At 45.9% G+C, this 14,620-nt stretch overlaps 1 protein-coding gene across 1 annotated transcript in view; it reads left to right on the top strand.

The window, feature by feature from the left end:
• The first annotated feature begins 523 nt into the window (after positions 1–523).
• Positions 524–14,620, top strand: part of SPEF2 (sperm flagellar and cilia associated 2) — a 110,635-nt gene continuing 96,538 nt past the window's right edge. Inside the window, exons 1-4 of the mRNA XM_090037935.1 lie at positions 524–656; positions 1,737–1,839; positions 2,997–3,249; positions 5,054–5,224. Of these exons, the coding sequence (XP_089894061.1) occupies positions 599–656; positions 1,737–1,839; positions 2,997–3,249; positions 5,054–5,224 (585 nt within the window). The 5' untranslated portion in view covers positions 524–598. The remainder of the gene's footprint in view (positions 657–1,736; positions 1,840–2,996; positions 3,250–5,053; positions 5,225–14,620) is intronic.

Here is a 14,620-nt window from a genome sequence, read left to right on the forward strand (position 1 = left end):
CCCAGCAGCCACTTGGCCCAGAGCCGGTTTGGTTTCTGGTGGGGACAACCCTAGCACCCACAGCCATCTGCCCCTAACTAAATGCTACTGTTGCGCAGCTGCCCAACCCAGGACATAGGGTCCAGCCAGGCTGTCTTCAGGCTGCAGCCACAATTAGCACACAGGCTAATTTCTGTCAGGCTCCAGATGAAAAAACCAAAAAAGCCCCGATGCCTGATGTAGGGAAGACCCTTGCCATAAAGACACCTGGGAAGTGGTAGCAGCTGTCCCACACGTACCCCAGCTACTCAGCCAGGTGCCACCCCAGACCTCTGCCCCAGCCTCCACACACCTCCTTTCCCTACACGTGCCTACTGCCGCGCCCCAGCCTCCCGCTGTACTGCGCATGCGCCCACGACCTCACCCGCCCCAACTCACCACAGCTTCCCCGTTGCCCTATGGATTCAGGCGGCGCATGCGCGCAGGACTTCCCGCGACGCATGCGCAGCACGTGCCATCCCCATCTCTACTGCGCATGCGGGGAGCGCGGTCGCCGTGGCAGCGGGGAGCGCGGTCGCCGTGGCAACGGGGACGCGCACCCGGCGCTCGTGGGGCCGTCATGTCGGACATCCTGTGCGAGTGGCTCAACCGGGAGGTGATGCTGTCCCGGCCCGTGGGTGAGCGCGTGGCGCCGGCGGGGCGTGGGGGCTGGGTCCCTGGTGCTCCCTGCGGCGGGGGACGGGAGCTGCATGGGGGCGCGGGGCAGGGCGGCAGCGGGGTGCTTCGCCCCGGCGGGGCTCGGGGCTTTTTCTCTCAACTGTTTCGTTTGGAGCCCGACGGAAATCGCTGCCGGGCTGGTATTGAGCTGAATTAGAAGTGGAGTAAAGCAGACATTGCTCTGAACGGGTTTCTGTGTAGAGACAGGAACCGCAAGGCTGGGGTCACCTAGTCTGACCCCTGCCTGAGGCAGGATGGGCCCCATCCAAACTGCCCCGTGCAGTCAGCGTCTGAACCAGCGGCTCCCAAACTCAGACAGATTGCACACCGTCCGTTTACAATGAAAGAGCCTGAAGCCGCTAATTTCCACTGGCACTTTTTTTAGTTCCACCTTAAGGGCTGCCAGCTCATTTTTGGCATACAAAGTCATTATAAAACATCTGTTGCCGCATACCACTGGCAGGTTGTCTGTGTCCAACTGGTGGTAAGCATACCACAGACTGGGAACTGCTGGTCTAAAAGTGCCCAAACACAGAGCGAACCCCTGAGCTGCCACAGGTAAAGCAGGGTGGGGCAGGGCAGCCAGTATCCTGCTTCTGTGAAACATTGTCTATATCTGCTCAAGAGATGCTGGGTAGAGGGCGCAGTGCCTGCTACAGAGGAAGCAAAACCCCCACAGTCAGTACCAACCTGACCCTGTGGTACAAGGTCTTCCTGGCCCCAAATATGGCGACCCTAAGTGGAGCAGCAAGACCTTCCAGCAGGTTCTGGTCTCAGTGGGAGTGCTGGCGCACCCCAGTCAGAGCCTCTGAAAAAAGCTGCTGTTTGAAGACAAATTTATATTATTAAAATTACTTTAAGACATTCATTTATCAGAAATGTATCTGATACACTTGAGGTTTTACAAGAGTGATAACGAATGGTATTACAATTAAGTTTTAGTCTCTGATGTGATGCAGATACTGTAACATTTTATAATATGCTTCATTATTGATGTGACACTTTGTATGTTGTTACCACTGCTTGTTTCATTAACTCAGATCCAAACACATTACCAAAAGAATTTTCTACTGGGTACCTCATTGGAGAACTTCTTCACAAATACGAGCTTCAGGATGACTTTAGCCAGTTTTCACAAAGCGGGTTAGTAAATTTAAGGCATAAGTAGTACACATATTTCCCATATAAATTATACAAGATTTTTGTTTTAGTAATAAAGATTTCTTAGTACAGAATAAGTAATTCATCCAGTCCCTAGCACATGCATGTAGGCAGTTTTTTGCAATGAATTTCTCCCTTTAAAATATAAGGAAACATAGGACTAAAACTCCAGATTGTCCAATGAGGTAATTAAATGGAGATTATGTGAAATTTAAGATCTGGACACTAATACTTGTATAATCTGCTTTTACACCAGGGTAAATATGGAGTGGACATTCTGTGTATAGCTTTAGACCAGTAAAAGCCAGTTTTGGATAAAGTTACCCCTTAAGAAGTCATGAGCACCCCAGCATGAGGATTAATAATGTGAATTCATGTAATTATTGTGTCCTCAGCCCAAATCAGTTTCATCCTAGGGTGAAGTAGGCTGTCGCCTACAAAAGCTGATACCCCTCTGACCCAGTCCCTCCCTTTTGCCTGATTTCAGATTAACAGAACTTCAGACTGATACAAAGAAAGGGAGTTGGCAGTCTGGCTCCTAAGTGGGTGGGGGACCTAATGTGAAGCCAGAGACAGATGCTTTGACTCCAGCTCAGGGTGGAAATTCAGACGCACCTTTGTGTCTACTGTTACCTACTGGCTAGCTCTAGATGGTTCCTCACTCAGCATCTGAGTTTGCAAGTTGCTCTTTGAAGATACCCAACCCTCTCTAGTTACTGTATAAGCACCTGTGGAGTTTTTTTTTTAATTTCTCCATAAGGCATAAGGCATTAGGCATTACAGCACCTAAGTGAAAGTGCCGGAGGAGCATTTTCCTATAGTATGTAGTAGTATGCAGAGCACTATATAGAAATGAGGCAGAAGGTAGGACAGGGTAGCAATGTAGAGACTAATCAGTTCAGAAAGGCATGAGCTTTTTTAGGTGACAAACTACTTAATCAGATGCTATGAACATGAGAGTCTGACAAAATAGGCTGTTGCCTGCAAAAGCTTATGCCTTTCGAAACCAGTTTGTCACTACAGTGCTACTCTGCCTTTCCTTCTGCTCTCTGTCAGACTGACACAGCTAACTACCTCTCTCTGTACTTAACAGTAGCAAATTACTATACTGTATATTATATTTTTTTTTAATCATTTAGGGTTGCAAATGCTAAACTTAACAATTTCTCTCGCTTGGAACCAACACTTCAACTCCTTGGTGTGCAGTTTGACCAGAATGTAGCCCAGAGCATCATGACAGAACAGCCTGGGGCTGCAACCAAACTTTTGTATCAAATGTATATTGCTCTAGAAAAAAAGAAAAAGGCAGGGCTTACTGGAGTAGCCATGGAAACAATGAGACCTGCAGCACCTGCAAAGCTCAAGTACATTGAGAGTACTTTGTATCGAGAGGTAGGTGAATTAAATGTGTTTGACATACATATCACTAGATATTTGATAGAGTAAAATGCAGTACCCTTACCTGTACATCTCGGATCACAAAAAGTATGCAGATCCACTTATTGGAAACCTTTCTTCAACACAGGACTGTCCAATTTCTGAAAGGCCAAAGGTTGTGTGCCACAAGCACAACCCCTCCCACACATGGCTGGCTGGCTTCCCTACCCCTTACCACACTGCACTGCACAATCCTTCACTACACTTCACAGATGCTTCCATCCTGCACAGTTGCCCCAGGCCCCCTGATTCTCCCAGGCTGTGGGGCTCCATTGGCTCTTCAGACTGTCCTGCCCCACTCTCAGGGGGGAGCAGGAAGTAGAAGCTGGAGAAGGGAGGGGAGCCTGGAGACCCTGACTGCAGCAGCATGAGTGATGGGAGGAGTAGCCTCTGGACCAGGAAGCTGGGGACTATGAGTATACTCCTAGCAGGCTGGATGCTTCTTGTGGACCACCAGCTGGACAGCTCTGGTTCAACATATATTATGTGTGTGAAAAAATATACTGTATTTTCTCACATACAGCATACACTTTTCCCTCCCCAAAAATCAACTGTTGGAAATTACAGTATGCATTATATGCAAGAAATACAGTAAGAGCAGTTTCTGGTGGTTATGGGCAAAAGGGAAAGTAAAATCTATGCAAGACTCAACAGCAGCTCAGTGAGCGGGCTTGTCTCCCTAGCTGCTGCTACTTGGCTACATACTACACAAAAAGATTTTTTTTCTTCATTCTGCCTTTCAAAAACAAGATGTGGATTTTATTTTGGGGTGTGTTGTACGCCATAAAATACAATATTTCTCTGGCCTGGTCTCTCCAAGATATACGCCTGGTTTTCCCTGTACTTTGTTGATTCACAGAAATGTCACTCCACTTTCACTTTCTTTAACCAGCTCTTTCCTTAGCTGCACCCTTCTGATTTTTCTCCTGCTTTGAAGTACAGAACAGTGCAGGCTAATCATTTTGGAGCAATTCCTTCTTACTCTTTTTTAGCAGCCTCTCTTGTAAACTGTAGTACAGTGGAAAAGTAAGTAAGCTAATTTTGAATGAGTTGATTCTTGGAAGGGTAAATCATTGCTCATAATATTCCCTACACTTGTAACTGGAGTACTTCCAGTACTTGAATGAGCTTGTAACTTGAATATCTCTACATTATATTCCTGACTGAAGTGTAGACCTATCACAAAATTAAGCAAAAAACAGAAGACTGAAAGTGAGTCATAGCGGAGAAACATTTTTTAACTTCATTGGCAGTGCTCACACTCCTTTATCAGGATGAACAACTTCAAATCAATTATATACTGTGAATCAAGTTCACCCAGATGCCACCTTTGCTGGCATGAACCTCAAAGTAAACCCACAGTGGCAGGAAGTTCACCAATGAGAATGGGAGCAGCACCAAGCAGCCATCATACCCATTCATCAAGAATGTTGCATTGGTGGCACAAACCAGGAGGTGCAGTTAGACCACAGTGAGTAGCCCCTGCCAGCTAATTGAGCACATGTTCAAAGAAACATTTTCTGTCCTGGTTTTCAACAGTCTTCACCAGTTTCAGTGAATCTGGCCCTTTCTATTTAAATATTCCACTGTGTCTTGATGTTCTGTGTATATCAGTACATGTGAAACGCCTATTTATATATCATTTTCTGAAATGCTTCTTTAGAATAGTTTTGGGTTCTGGCAATAACTTAAATGGTTAATAGAATGTTTGTGTTACTGCTTCTTACTCTAGGATATTTTGAATGTTATTGCATTTTAGCGTTTGAAGAACTTAACACCACGGCAGACTGACTTGAGACTGCAGCAGGTTTCAGAACATTTTGAAATGAAATCTAAGAACCTGGAAGCTAAAATAACTCATGCACATATTGTAGAACAACAGAAAGTTCAAAAACTCCAGGAGGAACAAAGAGTGCAAGACCTTGAAAAGGTAAGAAGCCAAATGATTTTTTTTCATACCAGGTCTGCAGTTTTTTGATGCATTTTCTTAAGGTTAAGCATGTGATCAGTTCTATTGAAAATTTATTCATTGGCCTTATGTTACGCCTATGCAGTCTCATGTTTATAAAAAAGCATAAAAATTGGTAATGCTGGTGATGGATATTAAAATATTATTAAGCAACCCAGGCCTGGAAATTCTGTGGAGTAAGCAGCAGTAGTACCGAGTCCTATGGCATTTAGAGTCACTGTGTCATCAGGATCAGTGGCTGTGGGAGTTAACGCCATTATTACTTGTCCCGCTGTAGAATTCCCATGTTGGGATCCCTGTTGGGAATGCCTTTTTGTTTCAACCTGGTGTGCAGTGGCAGTATTAACCCATGAAAGCTGGTTGCTCCAAACACTGCATTTCCAAGTTGAGATCCCTGTTATGGATGCCTTTCTGCAGCAGGGCAAGGAGGGAGTGGCAGTGTAGTCAGCATGTGAGGGTTAACACCACTGCCACTTGCCCTGCACCTGGATGAATGTTGTGTGGTCAGCAAAAAGCTCTGCGGTCAGGTTAGGGCTTGTAAATCTAAATGAATTAGACACCCTGATGTAACCAATAGACTTTTTTATAAGACACTTAAAACATTAGTATTTAGAAAGTGTATATTTAAATAACAGAATAATTCACAGTGTGCATATATTGTCAAACTTCAAATGGATTATTAGGGAAGATGACAGAAGGCAAATATTGCAACTTCACACATCTTGTGATATTTCAACATGAAATGCAACATTGCTTGCGTGACAGAAGAGGTTAAGTGGGCTAAGTTCTTGCAGTTCCAATGGGGAACACATGGGGGAGAGGTGGGGAGGAGGGCTCAGAGTTAATAGGCTATGCTACAAAGAGTTTCAGAAGCAAGATACCTATATACATACCCTTTTCACCCCATGGGGAAATGGCAGTCTGGGCCTGGCAAGCAGGGCCCAGAGACTGCTCCTTGATTGGACCCAATTAAGAGTGCTAAGCAGGGGTTGACTGCACTCCCTACCTCTCTCAGAGCCTCACTCTTTCTCCTCTGGCCCAGTCAGCCCCACTTGCAACAAAACAGTTACAAAACTATAGTAACCTGGAGGACCACATTTACGCAATATAATTAAACATTACGTCTCGGAAAAACCAAGCACTAAGTGAAATTGCGCTAAGCGAAATCCATTCACCCATAGAAATGAATGTAACTATAGGTAATTAATTGGTTACCGCGACTTCTTGCCACCACTTCTTGCCACCACTGTCTTTCCCCATTAGCCCGCTGGCTGCTCCAAGTCCCACGTGCCAGCCCGGGCCTGCATTCCTGCTGCCTCACCTTGTGCCCCTGCCAGCCCTGGCCCTGGGCACCAATGCAGACCCTGTGCTGATGCCCGTCCCCCCCCCCACTCACCACTTCTCACCGCCACTGCCTCTCCCCACCCAGCTGCTCACCGGCCCCATATGTCAGCCTGGGCGCCGGCACTCCTGCTGCTCTGCTCTGGGCATGGGCCCCTGGCCCTGCACTCCTGCTGCCCCACCCTGGGTGCAGGCCCTTGCTGGCCCTGGCCCTGGGCACCGGCGCAGGCCCCACCCTCCTCCCCATCTCTGCTGCTTCGGCTGGTGAACTCAGGCAGTGGAGCATTCCACAGGAGCGGGGTGGATGTTTGCAGCGGCTGGGAGCAGGGGGGTTTGCAGTGTCCCCACTACATGCCTGGCCAGCTGTAAACCCCACCCTGCTCCCAGCCGGCTGCAAAATTGCCCCCCCTTCCATGGGACACTACCGCCCCACCAGTCTGTATTCAGCAGCCTTGCCTGGCTTCTCCCCACCCCACCATGCTCATGCCCACCCCTCCATTCACTGCCACTCACTGCACTTGCTGCTGCCGCTGCCAGTGCTGCTTCTCCCCGCCTTCCTGCCAAAACTTGCTGATTCCACTGAGCACTATAGCAAAACTTATTGACCACTGAGTGAAACCAGACATCAATTTTAAATGAGCGTTATAGTGAAATAGCTCTAATCGCAACCGCGTTAAGTGTGGGCTGCCTGTATGGAAAAAGTAGTCCCAGGAAGGACAGAAAGGAAGGTCCCAGGGCAGACAAGGAAAAAGTCCCAGTGAAGACAAAAAGGGGTCCAAGGAAGGACAGAGAGAACTGAAATTGCACAAGAAAGACTGTTTGTATTGAAGCAGTCTGCTGTGCTATTTTGGGACATTGGCATTCTGATACTCCTTTCTGAAAGATGAAAACATCCCCCACGTTCCACAAGTTGACCAAAAAGAAAAAGTTCTTGGAGGTGGGAATGCTACAAGTCACCAGGGAAGTCAGGGACTGAGAAGAGCTAGGGTCTCAAAACCAGAGTCGTGCACTTTGAGAAGTTTAGCTGTGTGGTTAGTACATTTTGCAATTTACCTCTTAACCCAAGTGTTATTCTATATCAGTTGTATAGTCTTACGGTCTTAAAACTTTATCTCATTTTTCAGACTGATTCTTATTTTACAGAGCATTGTCTAATTATTCATATTCCTGCCTTTGCTTTCTATTGTAATTTCCAGCATTAGCCTAATTCTTATTTCACCTGAATCTTTAGCTTCACTAAAATCTGTACTCTGTGCACAAATTATGGTGTAAGCAAATAACATGAAGAGTCTTACTGAGCCTGTAAGCAGGGGTATATCCAGGATGGTGTGTGGTCGTGCCGCCTTTTTGCCACTGCCAATATCTGCAGTGTAGCTTGGTAATCTGCACAGCCATTCCCTGCAGCTGGAGCCCTCAGGCTGTCAGGGGATACAGGGGACTGGGCAGAAAGTAGGCACAGGATGGTGGGATCCATCCACTGCTGCTGCTGTCCCTGGCTGACCCAGGCATGAGGTGAGCCCCAGAGTTACTCCTGCCTCACTTCCACCATAGAAAGTGACTTTGAAAGGTGTCAGGCTTGGCAATGGGCAGGTTTCCTCTTTCTGTGTCTGCTCTGTGCTGCTCCCCCAACCCTATGTCCCCTGTTGATTGGGAGCAGGTGCTACTGGAGGAGGAACCTGTTTGCTGCTGCTATCCCTGTCCCCAGATGATGCAGGCAGGGGAGGAAGCCCCAGAGCTTCTCCTGCCTTGCTCCAGCTGAGTGCTGCAGGGACTGACTGCATGGGTTGTCAGACACAGCTGGGGATGGTGGCAGTACTTCTAGCACCTGTTCCTAGTCAGCAGGGGACACAGGGAGTGGGAGAGAGGCAGGTGCAGGAAAGAAGAACCTACCCGTCACCTCTGTTGTCCCCAGCTGAAGCCAGCACCCTGGCCATCCAGTGAGAGGAATTTCCCCTGCTGCCAGGTCAGCAAGAGACAGTGGCTGCAGGGGGCAGGTCCCCCCTTCCTGTGCCTGCTCCCTGCTGTGGTTCCCTTGTATCCCGTGCTGTACAATTGCCCCTTGCCCCTATCCCCCAACCACCGTCTGAGGGACAGTGTGCCTCACCCCCCATTCTGAATTCTAGATCTGCCAGTGCCTCTAAGTATAAGACAAATAAGGAAAGAAAGAAAGAACTAACTACTTTATGTATCTAAAAATAAAAACATTTTAAAACCTTAAAATAAAAGACACTGCTATTATATTTGACACTTTCTTTTCTTTTTTTTAAGTTCTCTTTGACTATCAAGTGGAAAGTGGCTATTTTCCACCCTACTTCAATGTTACCCATGTATGCCTTATCTAATACAGTCCACTTGACTTTGTCTGTTTAGTCTCTCTTCTTAACCTGAGCAGTTTCAACAGTTTCCCAGTTCATATTTACATTTGTACAAAAAGGACTGGAGAATTGGTGCCTTATTTTATTTGAAGTACTGCTGGGAAATGTCAGATGGAACAGCTGTAGTTTCTAGAGAAGAAAAGGTTGTTTTAGAAGAGAATAGGAGGCCCTTCAGTGCACTGTTGCTTATGAACTCTGAGTAGCACTTCAGTGTCAGTGGAGGACCGCATTCTTAATTTCTTATTTTATCAATTGTTGAATCAGAAGCATTAATCTGAGATTCAGCTTTTATTGTTTTAGTCAGTTTAAAACGAAATGCTTTCTCAGAGAGAGAATGAAGGATTGTTAAGTTTGGAAAAGTAGAAGTGAAACAAAAATGTAAGAAACAGAAGACGACATGGGAAGGATGGTGAAAATTAATGCCAGATTCTGTCAAGGATAAATGAAAGAATTCTATGTTTAAATATGAACCCATCAGTAAATGTTGATAATAATATTAAAATGTTTATGTTTCAAAACTTAATTATTAGAAAATCCTGCATTTACTGCATCAATAGCCATCCTTTGTGCAAAAAAAATTGCTATTTTCTGTAATGGAGTTCAGTAAAAAAAGAAAAAAAAGCAGTGAGACACACACAGCTAAATTATACTTTCCCCTTTGTGGTCTTACAAGACAAGAAAAGTCCAGAGAGCAGCATGTCCCTAAAGGGAAGTGCAGGGTTGGTAGCAGTGACAGCTTCTGAAAATGCATATATGCATGGGGTTGACATGAGATGGTGACCTGACCTCTACATACCAGCAAAGATGACCAGCCAGTTTTAAGTGTTGGCTGCAACTTGGCAAGATATAACAAGGACAAATTCCTTGTGAACTCCTCTGTCTTGGTGTTATGCCCCAGAAGGCATTGTGAATTGAGAACATTCAGTTATTGCTGCTGAAAAGTATGCCCCCCTCTAAACCTGGAAAGCTTAACTGCATCCATAGTTTGCTTGTACGTTGCCAGAATTCTTGAGCAGTCAGAATGTGTTACCTTTTTTAAAGCAATTTAAACTTTAGCTTAGAGCCCCTATTTTTGTACAAAATAAAAAAATTGTTTTCTATACATGTTAGGGATACACAGAAAAGAACTGAAAATATGATCAGTAACATAAGACTTCCTTGTAGGCAAGATAGAGACACCCTCTGAACATTTTTTTTCATCCTCTGCTTTTTAAAATGAATTGTTTAAGTAAGGTTTTTTAGCATTATACTCAACAGTGGAACTTTTGTTTTAATATATTTTCTTTTTATAAAAGTATTTCTCTGTTGATAAGGGTTTTTGGTTGTAGCTGTGTTGGTTTAAGGACATATAGACAGGCAATCTTCTTTGGGTATGTGTCATATTGTTTATTAGACCAACAGAGTAGTTAGAAAAAAGTTCTTTGCAAGCTTTTGGACACAAGCACCCTTCTTCAGGCATAGGGAGTCTCTACTGTTTTGAGAATGTGCATGTGCATGTGCCCTGCTCCCCCGACCCCAAGCAGCTCCTTGCAAGCTGGAACACTGCCAGCCTGCAAGGGGAAACCTGGATCCCTGCACAGTGCTGTGAATCTGGAACAAATGCTGTCCTAGAGTCATGCAGCCTGGGACTGGGACTTCATGATCCCATTCTAGGACTGTCCTGCCCAATTAGGTATGGCTGGTCACCCTAAGCTCTACACTGAGGGCCCTAACCATACCCTCATGGCCTCCAATCCACCCCTTTCAGCCATGTCTGTTCCTCTGGTATAAACAAAAAACAAAAACATGAGTGCCTACTCCAAAACAAAAGGCTTCCCTCCCAGGATTAATCTTGCCCTGCAGAAGCTCTACCCCAAAGGCCTGAGGCACTTCACTGTTCCTGTTTGGGATTCAGGGTTTCTTTCAGCTCCCCTGCAGCTTAGAGTCCTTCCTCTGTGCCACTTGTCCTGACTGTCTCCTGGAGTTCTGCCTCCTGTGGCTCCTACACCCATACAGCTCTTTACAGGCTCAGGCCCCGTGATTATACCTCTCTTTCTGGGTCACCTGACCCTCAAGTTCTGCCCCCAGGCCTATCAGTCACTACTTGTATCTGGTATGGATGGCCATTTTATTCTGGGGCTCTTTGCCTGCATTAGTCTGGCTGGGTGTTGGGGAAGGCCAGTTGCCTCTGGGCTTCCTCTCCTCTTTAGTATTGCACATACATTCAATTCACAGAATCATAGAAATTAAGGACTGGAAGGGACCATGTGCTCTTGCCTGCCTAGAGCAGGGGGTCAGACTCGATCTACAAAGTCCCTTCTGACCCTAGAAATCTGTGAAATAGATCATCAAGTTCAACCCCCTGTTGCAGAAATCTGCTATGGTTCGTTTCTTGGGAGGCAAAAAAAAACCTCTCAGTCACAGACACACTCCATTAGCAATACAAAAGGTATATATTTGCAAATGGGGTCAGAGAGAGAGACAAAAGATCAAACACTCTGCCCGCGGGGAACATTCCTCAGCAGGCTTTTATCCCCTCTCTCCTGAGCACGTGTACAGAAGCAGGAACTCTTACAACTCATTTCCGGTTCATACAAACATGTATGTGAATACGTCACATCATACATCGCATGTGTATTATAATTAACTACTTAAGTATGCGGGGCGGATAGGCTTATATGTATTAGTTAATTGCGCTTGCCCAGAAAGCACTTCAGTTTACAAAAGTTCAAACCTCTCCTGCCTTCAAGGACAGAACCAAAAAAATGGCAATTTACTCTTATCTGCATGAGAACGCTAAGGAGTATAAGCTTTACTGTAACAAAAAGATAGTAAATTTGCAAAACAAAGAGGGAGTGATACCTTAATACAAAGAGCCCTTAGTGTCCTCCCCTCCAACCCCCTCCTTCTTACACCGGGGAGACAGGGAGGGCTGGCAGCCGTGCTTTTCTGACAACACTATTGATGGGAGCTAACAGCTGTTTTAACAATACTATTGATAATGCATTTTCGATAATATTTCTAACAATATCCCCCCTCAAGATGCTTTCTGCTCTTTACTTCATTTGGGCATATCAAGATAATTATGAGGAATTTTTCTGAGGACCATGACCTTTGCAGCAGTCTGTGCTTTTAAAGGTACTGCTGCGACCTGCATTCCTTCTACTGTGGTGGTTATCAATCTAGTGAGACAAGGAATAAGGCAAGGGATAAAAATCAAACCAGTCAGAGCACACAAAAGCACAAATCCTACTTTTTTCCACCAGGGTCCTCCAAATAATTGAAACCACCAGTCCTTATTCCATGTGGTTTCCCACGTTTGTATTGGTACATGGGCTATTTTCCTAATCTCTTTGGCAATCTCCAAGACCACTTTCCCGTTATCATCTATTTGGAGACAACAATTAGAAAGGTTGAATTTTTCACAGACTCCGCCATCCTCTGCGAGTAAATAGTCTAAAGCCATTCGATTTTGGTATATGGCTTCCCTAATCTGAGAACTCTGTCGGGCCAGCAACTCGAGAGCAGTGGCAGTCTGGTTAGTAATTACTTCCAAGACTGCCTGCAACCGGATGATTCTATTTAGCATATATATTGGTGTCCGGTATCCCCAACTCCCATCATTAGCCCATGTAGCTGGTCCATAATACTCAATGATCCTTTGAGGAGGCCACTCATCCTCCTTCCACTTTTGGGAGCCACCCTGTGTCAAACTTACATCAATACTTCTCTTGGCCCTTTTCCAATCATCATACAAAGAGACTCCCAGCTTATTTCTGACCTCAGATGGTAACAAAAAGAAAGATGGTACAATTACTCCAATATAGCAGGTTCCTGTCCACCCTCGTGGTAGTACCGTATAGGCATGCTTTCCACAAATCCAATAATGTCCTTTTAGGGCCCTGTTTTCCCCTCCCAAGGCTAGGGGGTCACGGCTGTGGAAAAGAAGGGGATAGTATTTGGTGCCCTTATGCCCTAAAGGGCCAGTGTGATAGTTACTCAGTTTAAACTGACATTTCCATACGCCATCTTTATCCCTATACTCGCACTTGGTTATTTCATTTGTGTCATTTAAGGCACTCCAATATGTATTAAACCTTGCCACTGTGCCATTCGGGTGTGCCCATTGCCACTTATAGATGTAGGTAAATCGTTCGCCTCGGGCCTTTTCATATGCCTGACATCTGGTAGGGTCAGGATCGAAAGGTAATATTCTTGTCCTTTTGAGATTTTGCATCTGTGTGGAGATTGGGAGCCTAACAGCAGCAGAATTCCATTGATCAGCATACTTGCTGCATATTCGGGCCCATTTCAATGTCCATGTACACTGACTATGTCCCAAACTCCTCCCTGTACCATTACTGCTAATACAGTACTCTCCCAATGCCACTTGGGAAAGATCCCAGCTGCGGTTCTCATCCCATTCTTGACCAGTACTCTTAACATCCGCTTTGTCACTGACCAACCATTTTGGGGCCAAAGGAAAAGCCCTCCAAGGCCACTGTTCTCCGGCCTCTCGGAGCCCCCCACAGGCCCAGCAGTTGGTAAGATTAAAAGTACCTGCAATTCTTTCCATCATATCAACATACAAATTTGTCCCTGGGGGAGCAATTTGGGAAAGCGGGGGCATAGGCCAGTGGCTAAGGCTACGCAATCCTGCTTCTTTCATTATGCAGATAACAACAAGGCACATTAAAATTCCCACCATATTTTCCCTTTTACTTTCTTGACTAATTTTCTGAGCTCTGATTAAGCCGTCTCAGGCGCACTTGGAGATCACCAGTAGGTTCACAGCTCCACTTGCTGGCTTCTTGTTCCGAAGACGACTCAGCTTCCGGAGTGAGTTCGTCTTGGGAGTTGTTGTCCTCTGACGCTTGTGGATGTCGTTTCACACGGGTATGGTGTATCCAACGGTCATGGCCAGCAATCATTACAGCTGTGTGGGTTGTTAGAAGTACCTGGAACGGGCCACTCCACCTCTCAGTCAAGGGTTCCTTTTTCCACCGCTGCACCAAGACCCAGTCTCCCGGGGAGAAGTCATGTACCGGTACGTCTAAAGGCAGGCGCTGAAAGGAGGCTGCATACCTGTGAAGAGAAGACAAGACAGTCTGCAAAGCAATAACGTACATATGAAGCTCACTATTACCTAATTCAAAAGTTACATTCTCTCGCATCCCAGGAGGTAAGACTCGAGGCGGCTTGCCAAACATAATTTCATATGGGGTCAATTTGAGGCCCCGTCGGGGAGCGTTTCGAATGCTAGTAAGAGCGAGCGGCAGTGCTTGAGGCCACTTAAGGCGTGTTTCAATACAGATTTTGGTGAGCAGAGTCTTTAAAGTCCTATTCATGCGTTCCACTTGTCCTGAACTCTGTGGTCTCCATGGTGTGTGTAATTTCCAAGTAACCTTGAGAGTTTGCGTGACTTCTTGAACCACTTTTCCCACAAAGTGTTGTCCTTGATCCGACTCAATGGACTCAGGCAGGGAATACCGGGGAATGATCTCCTGCAACAAATACTTCACTACTGTAGCCGCAGTGGCAGTCCTGGTGGGCCAGGCCTCGACCCAACCAGAGAGCTGGTCTACCATGACAAGTAAAAACCCGTGATGTCCGGACCGTGGGAGCTCAGCAAAATCAATCTGCCATGCCTGTCCAGGGTACG

Source organism: Crocodylus siamensis, chromosome 3, assembly GCF_052110815.1.
Source record: "Crocodylus siamensis isolate JL-2025a chromosome 3, ASM5211081v1, whole genome shotgun sequence".
In the NCBI taxonomy this organism is placed as follows: Eukaryota; Metazoa; Chordata; order Crocodylia; family Crocodylidae; genus Crocodylus; species Crocodylus siamensis.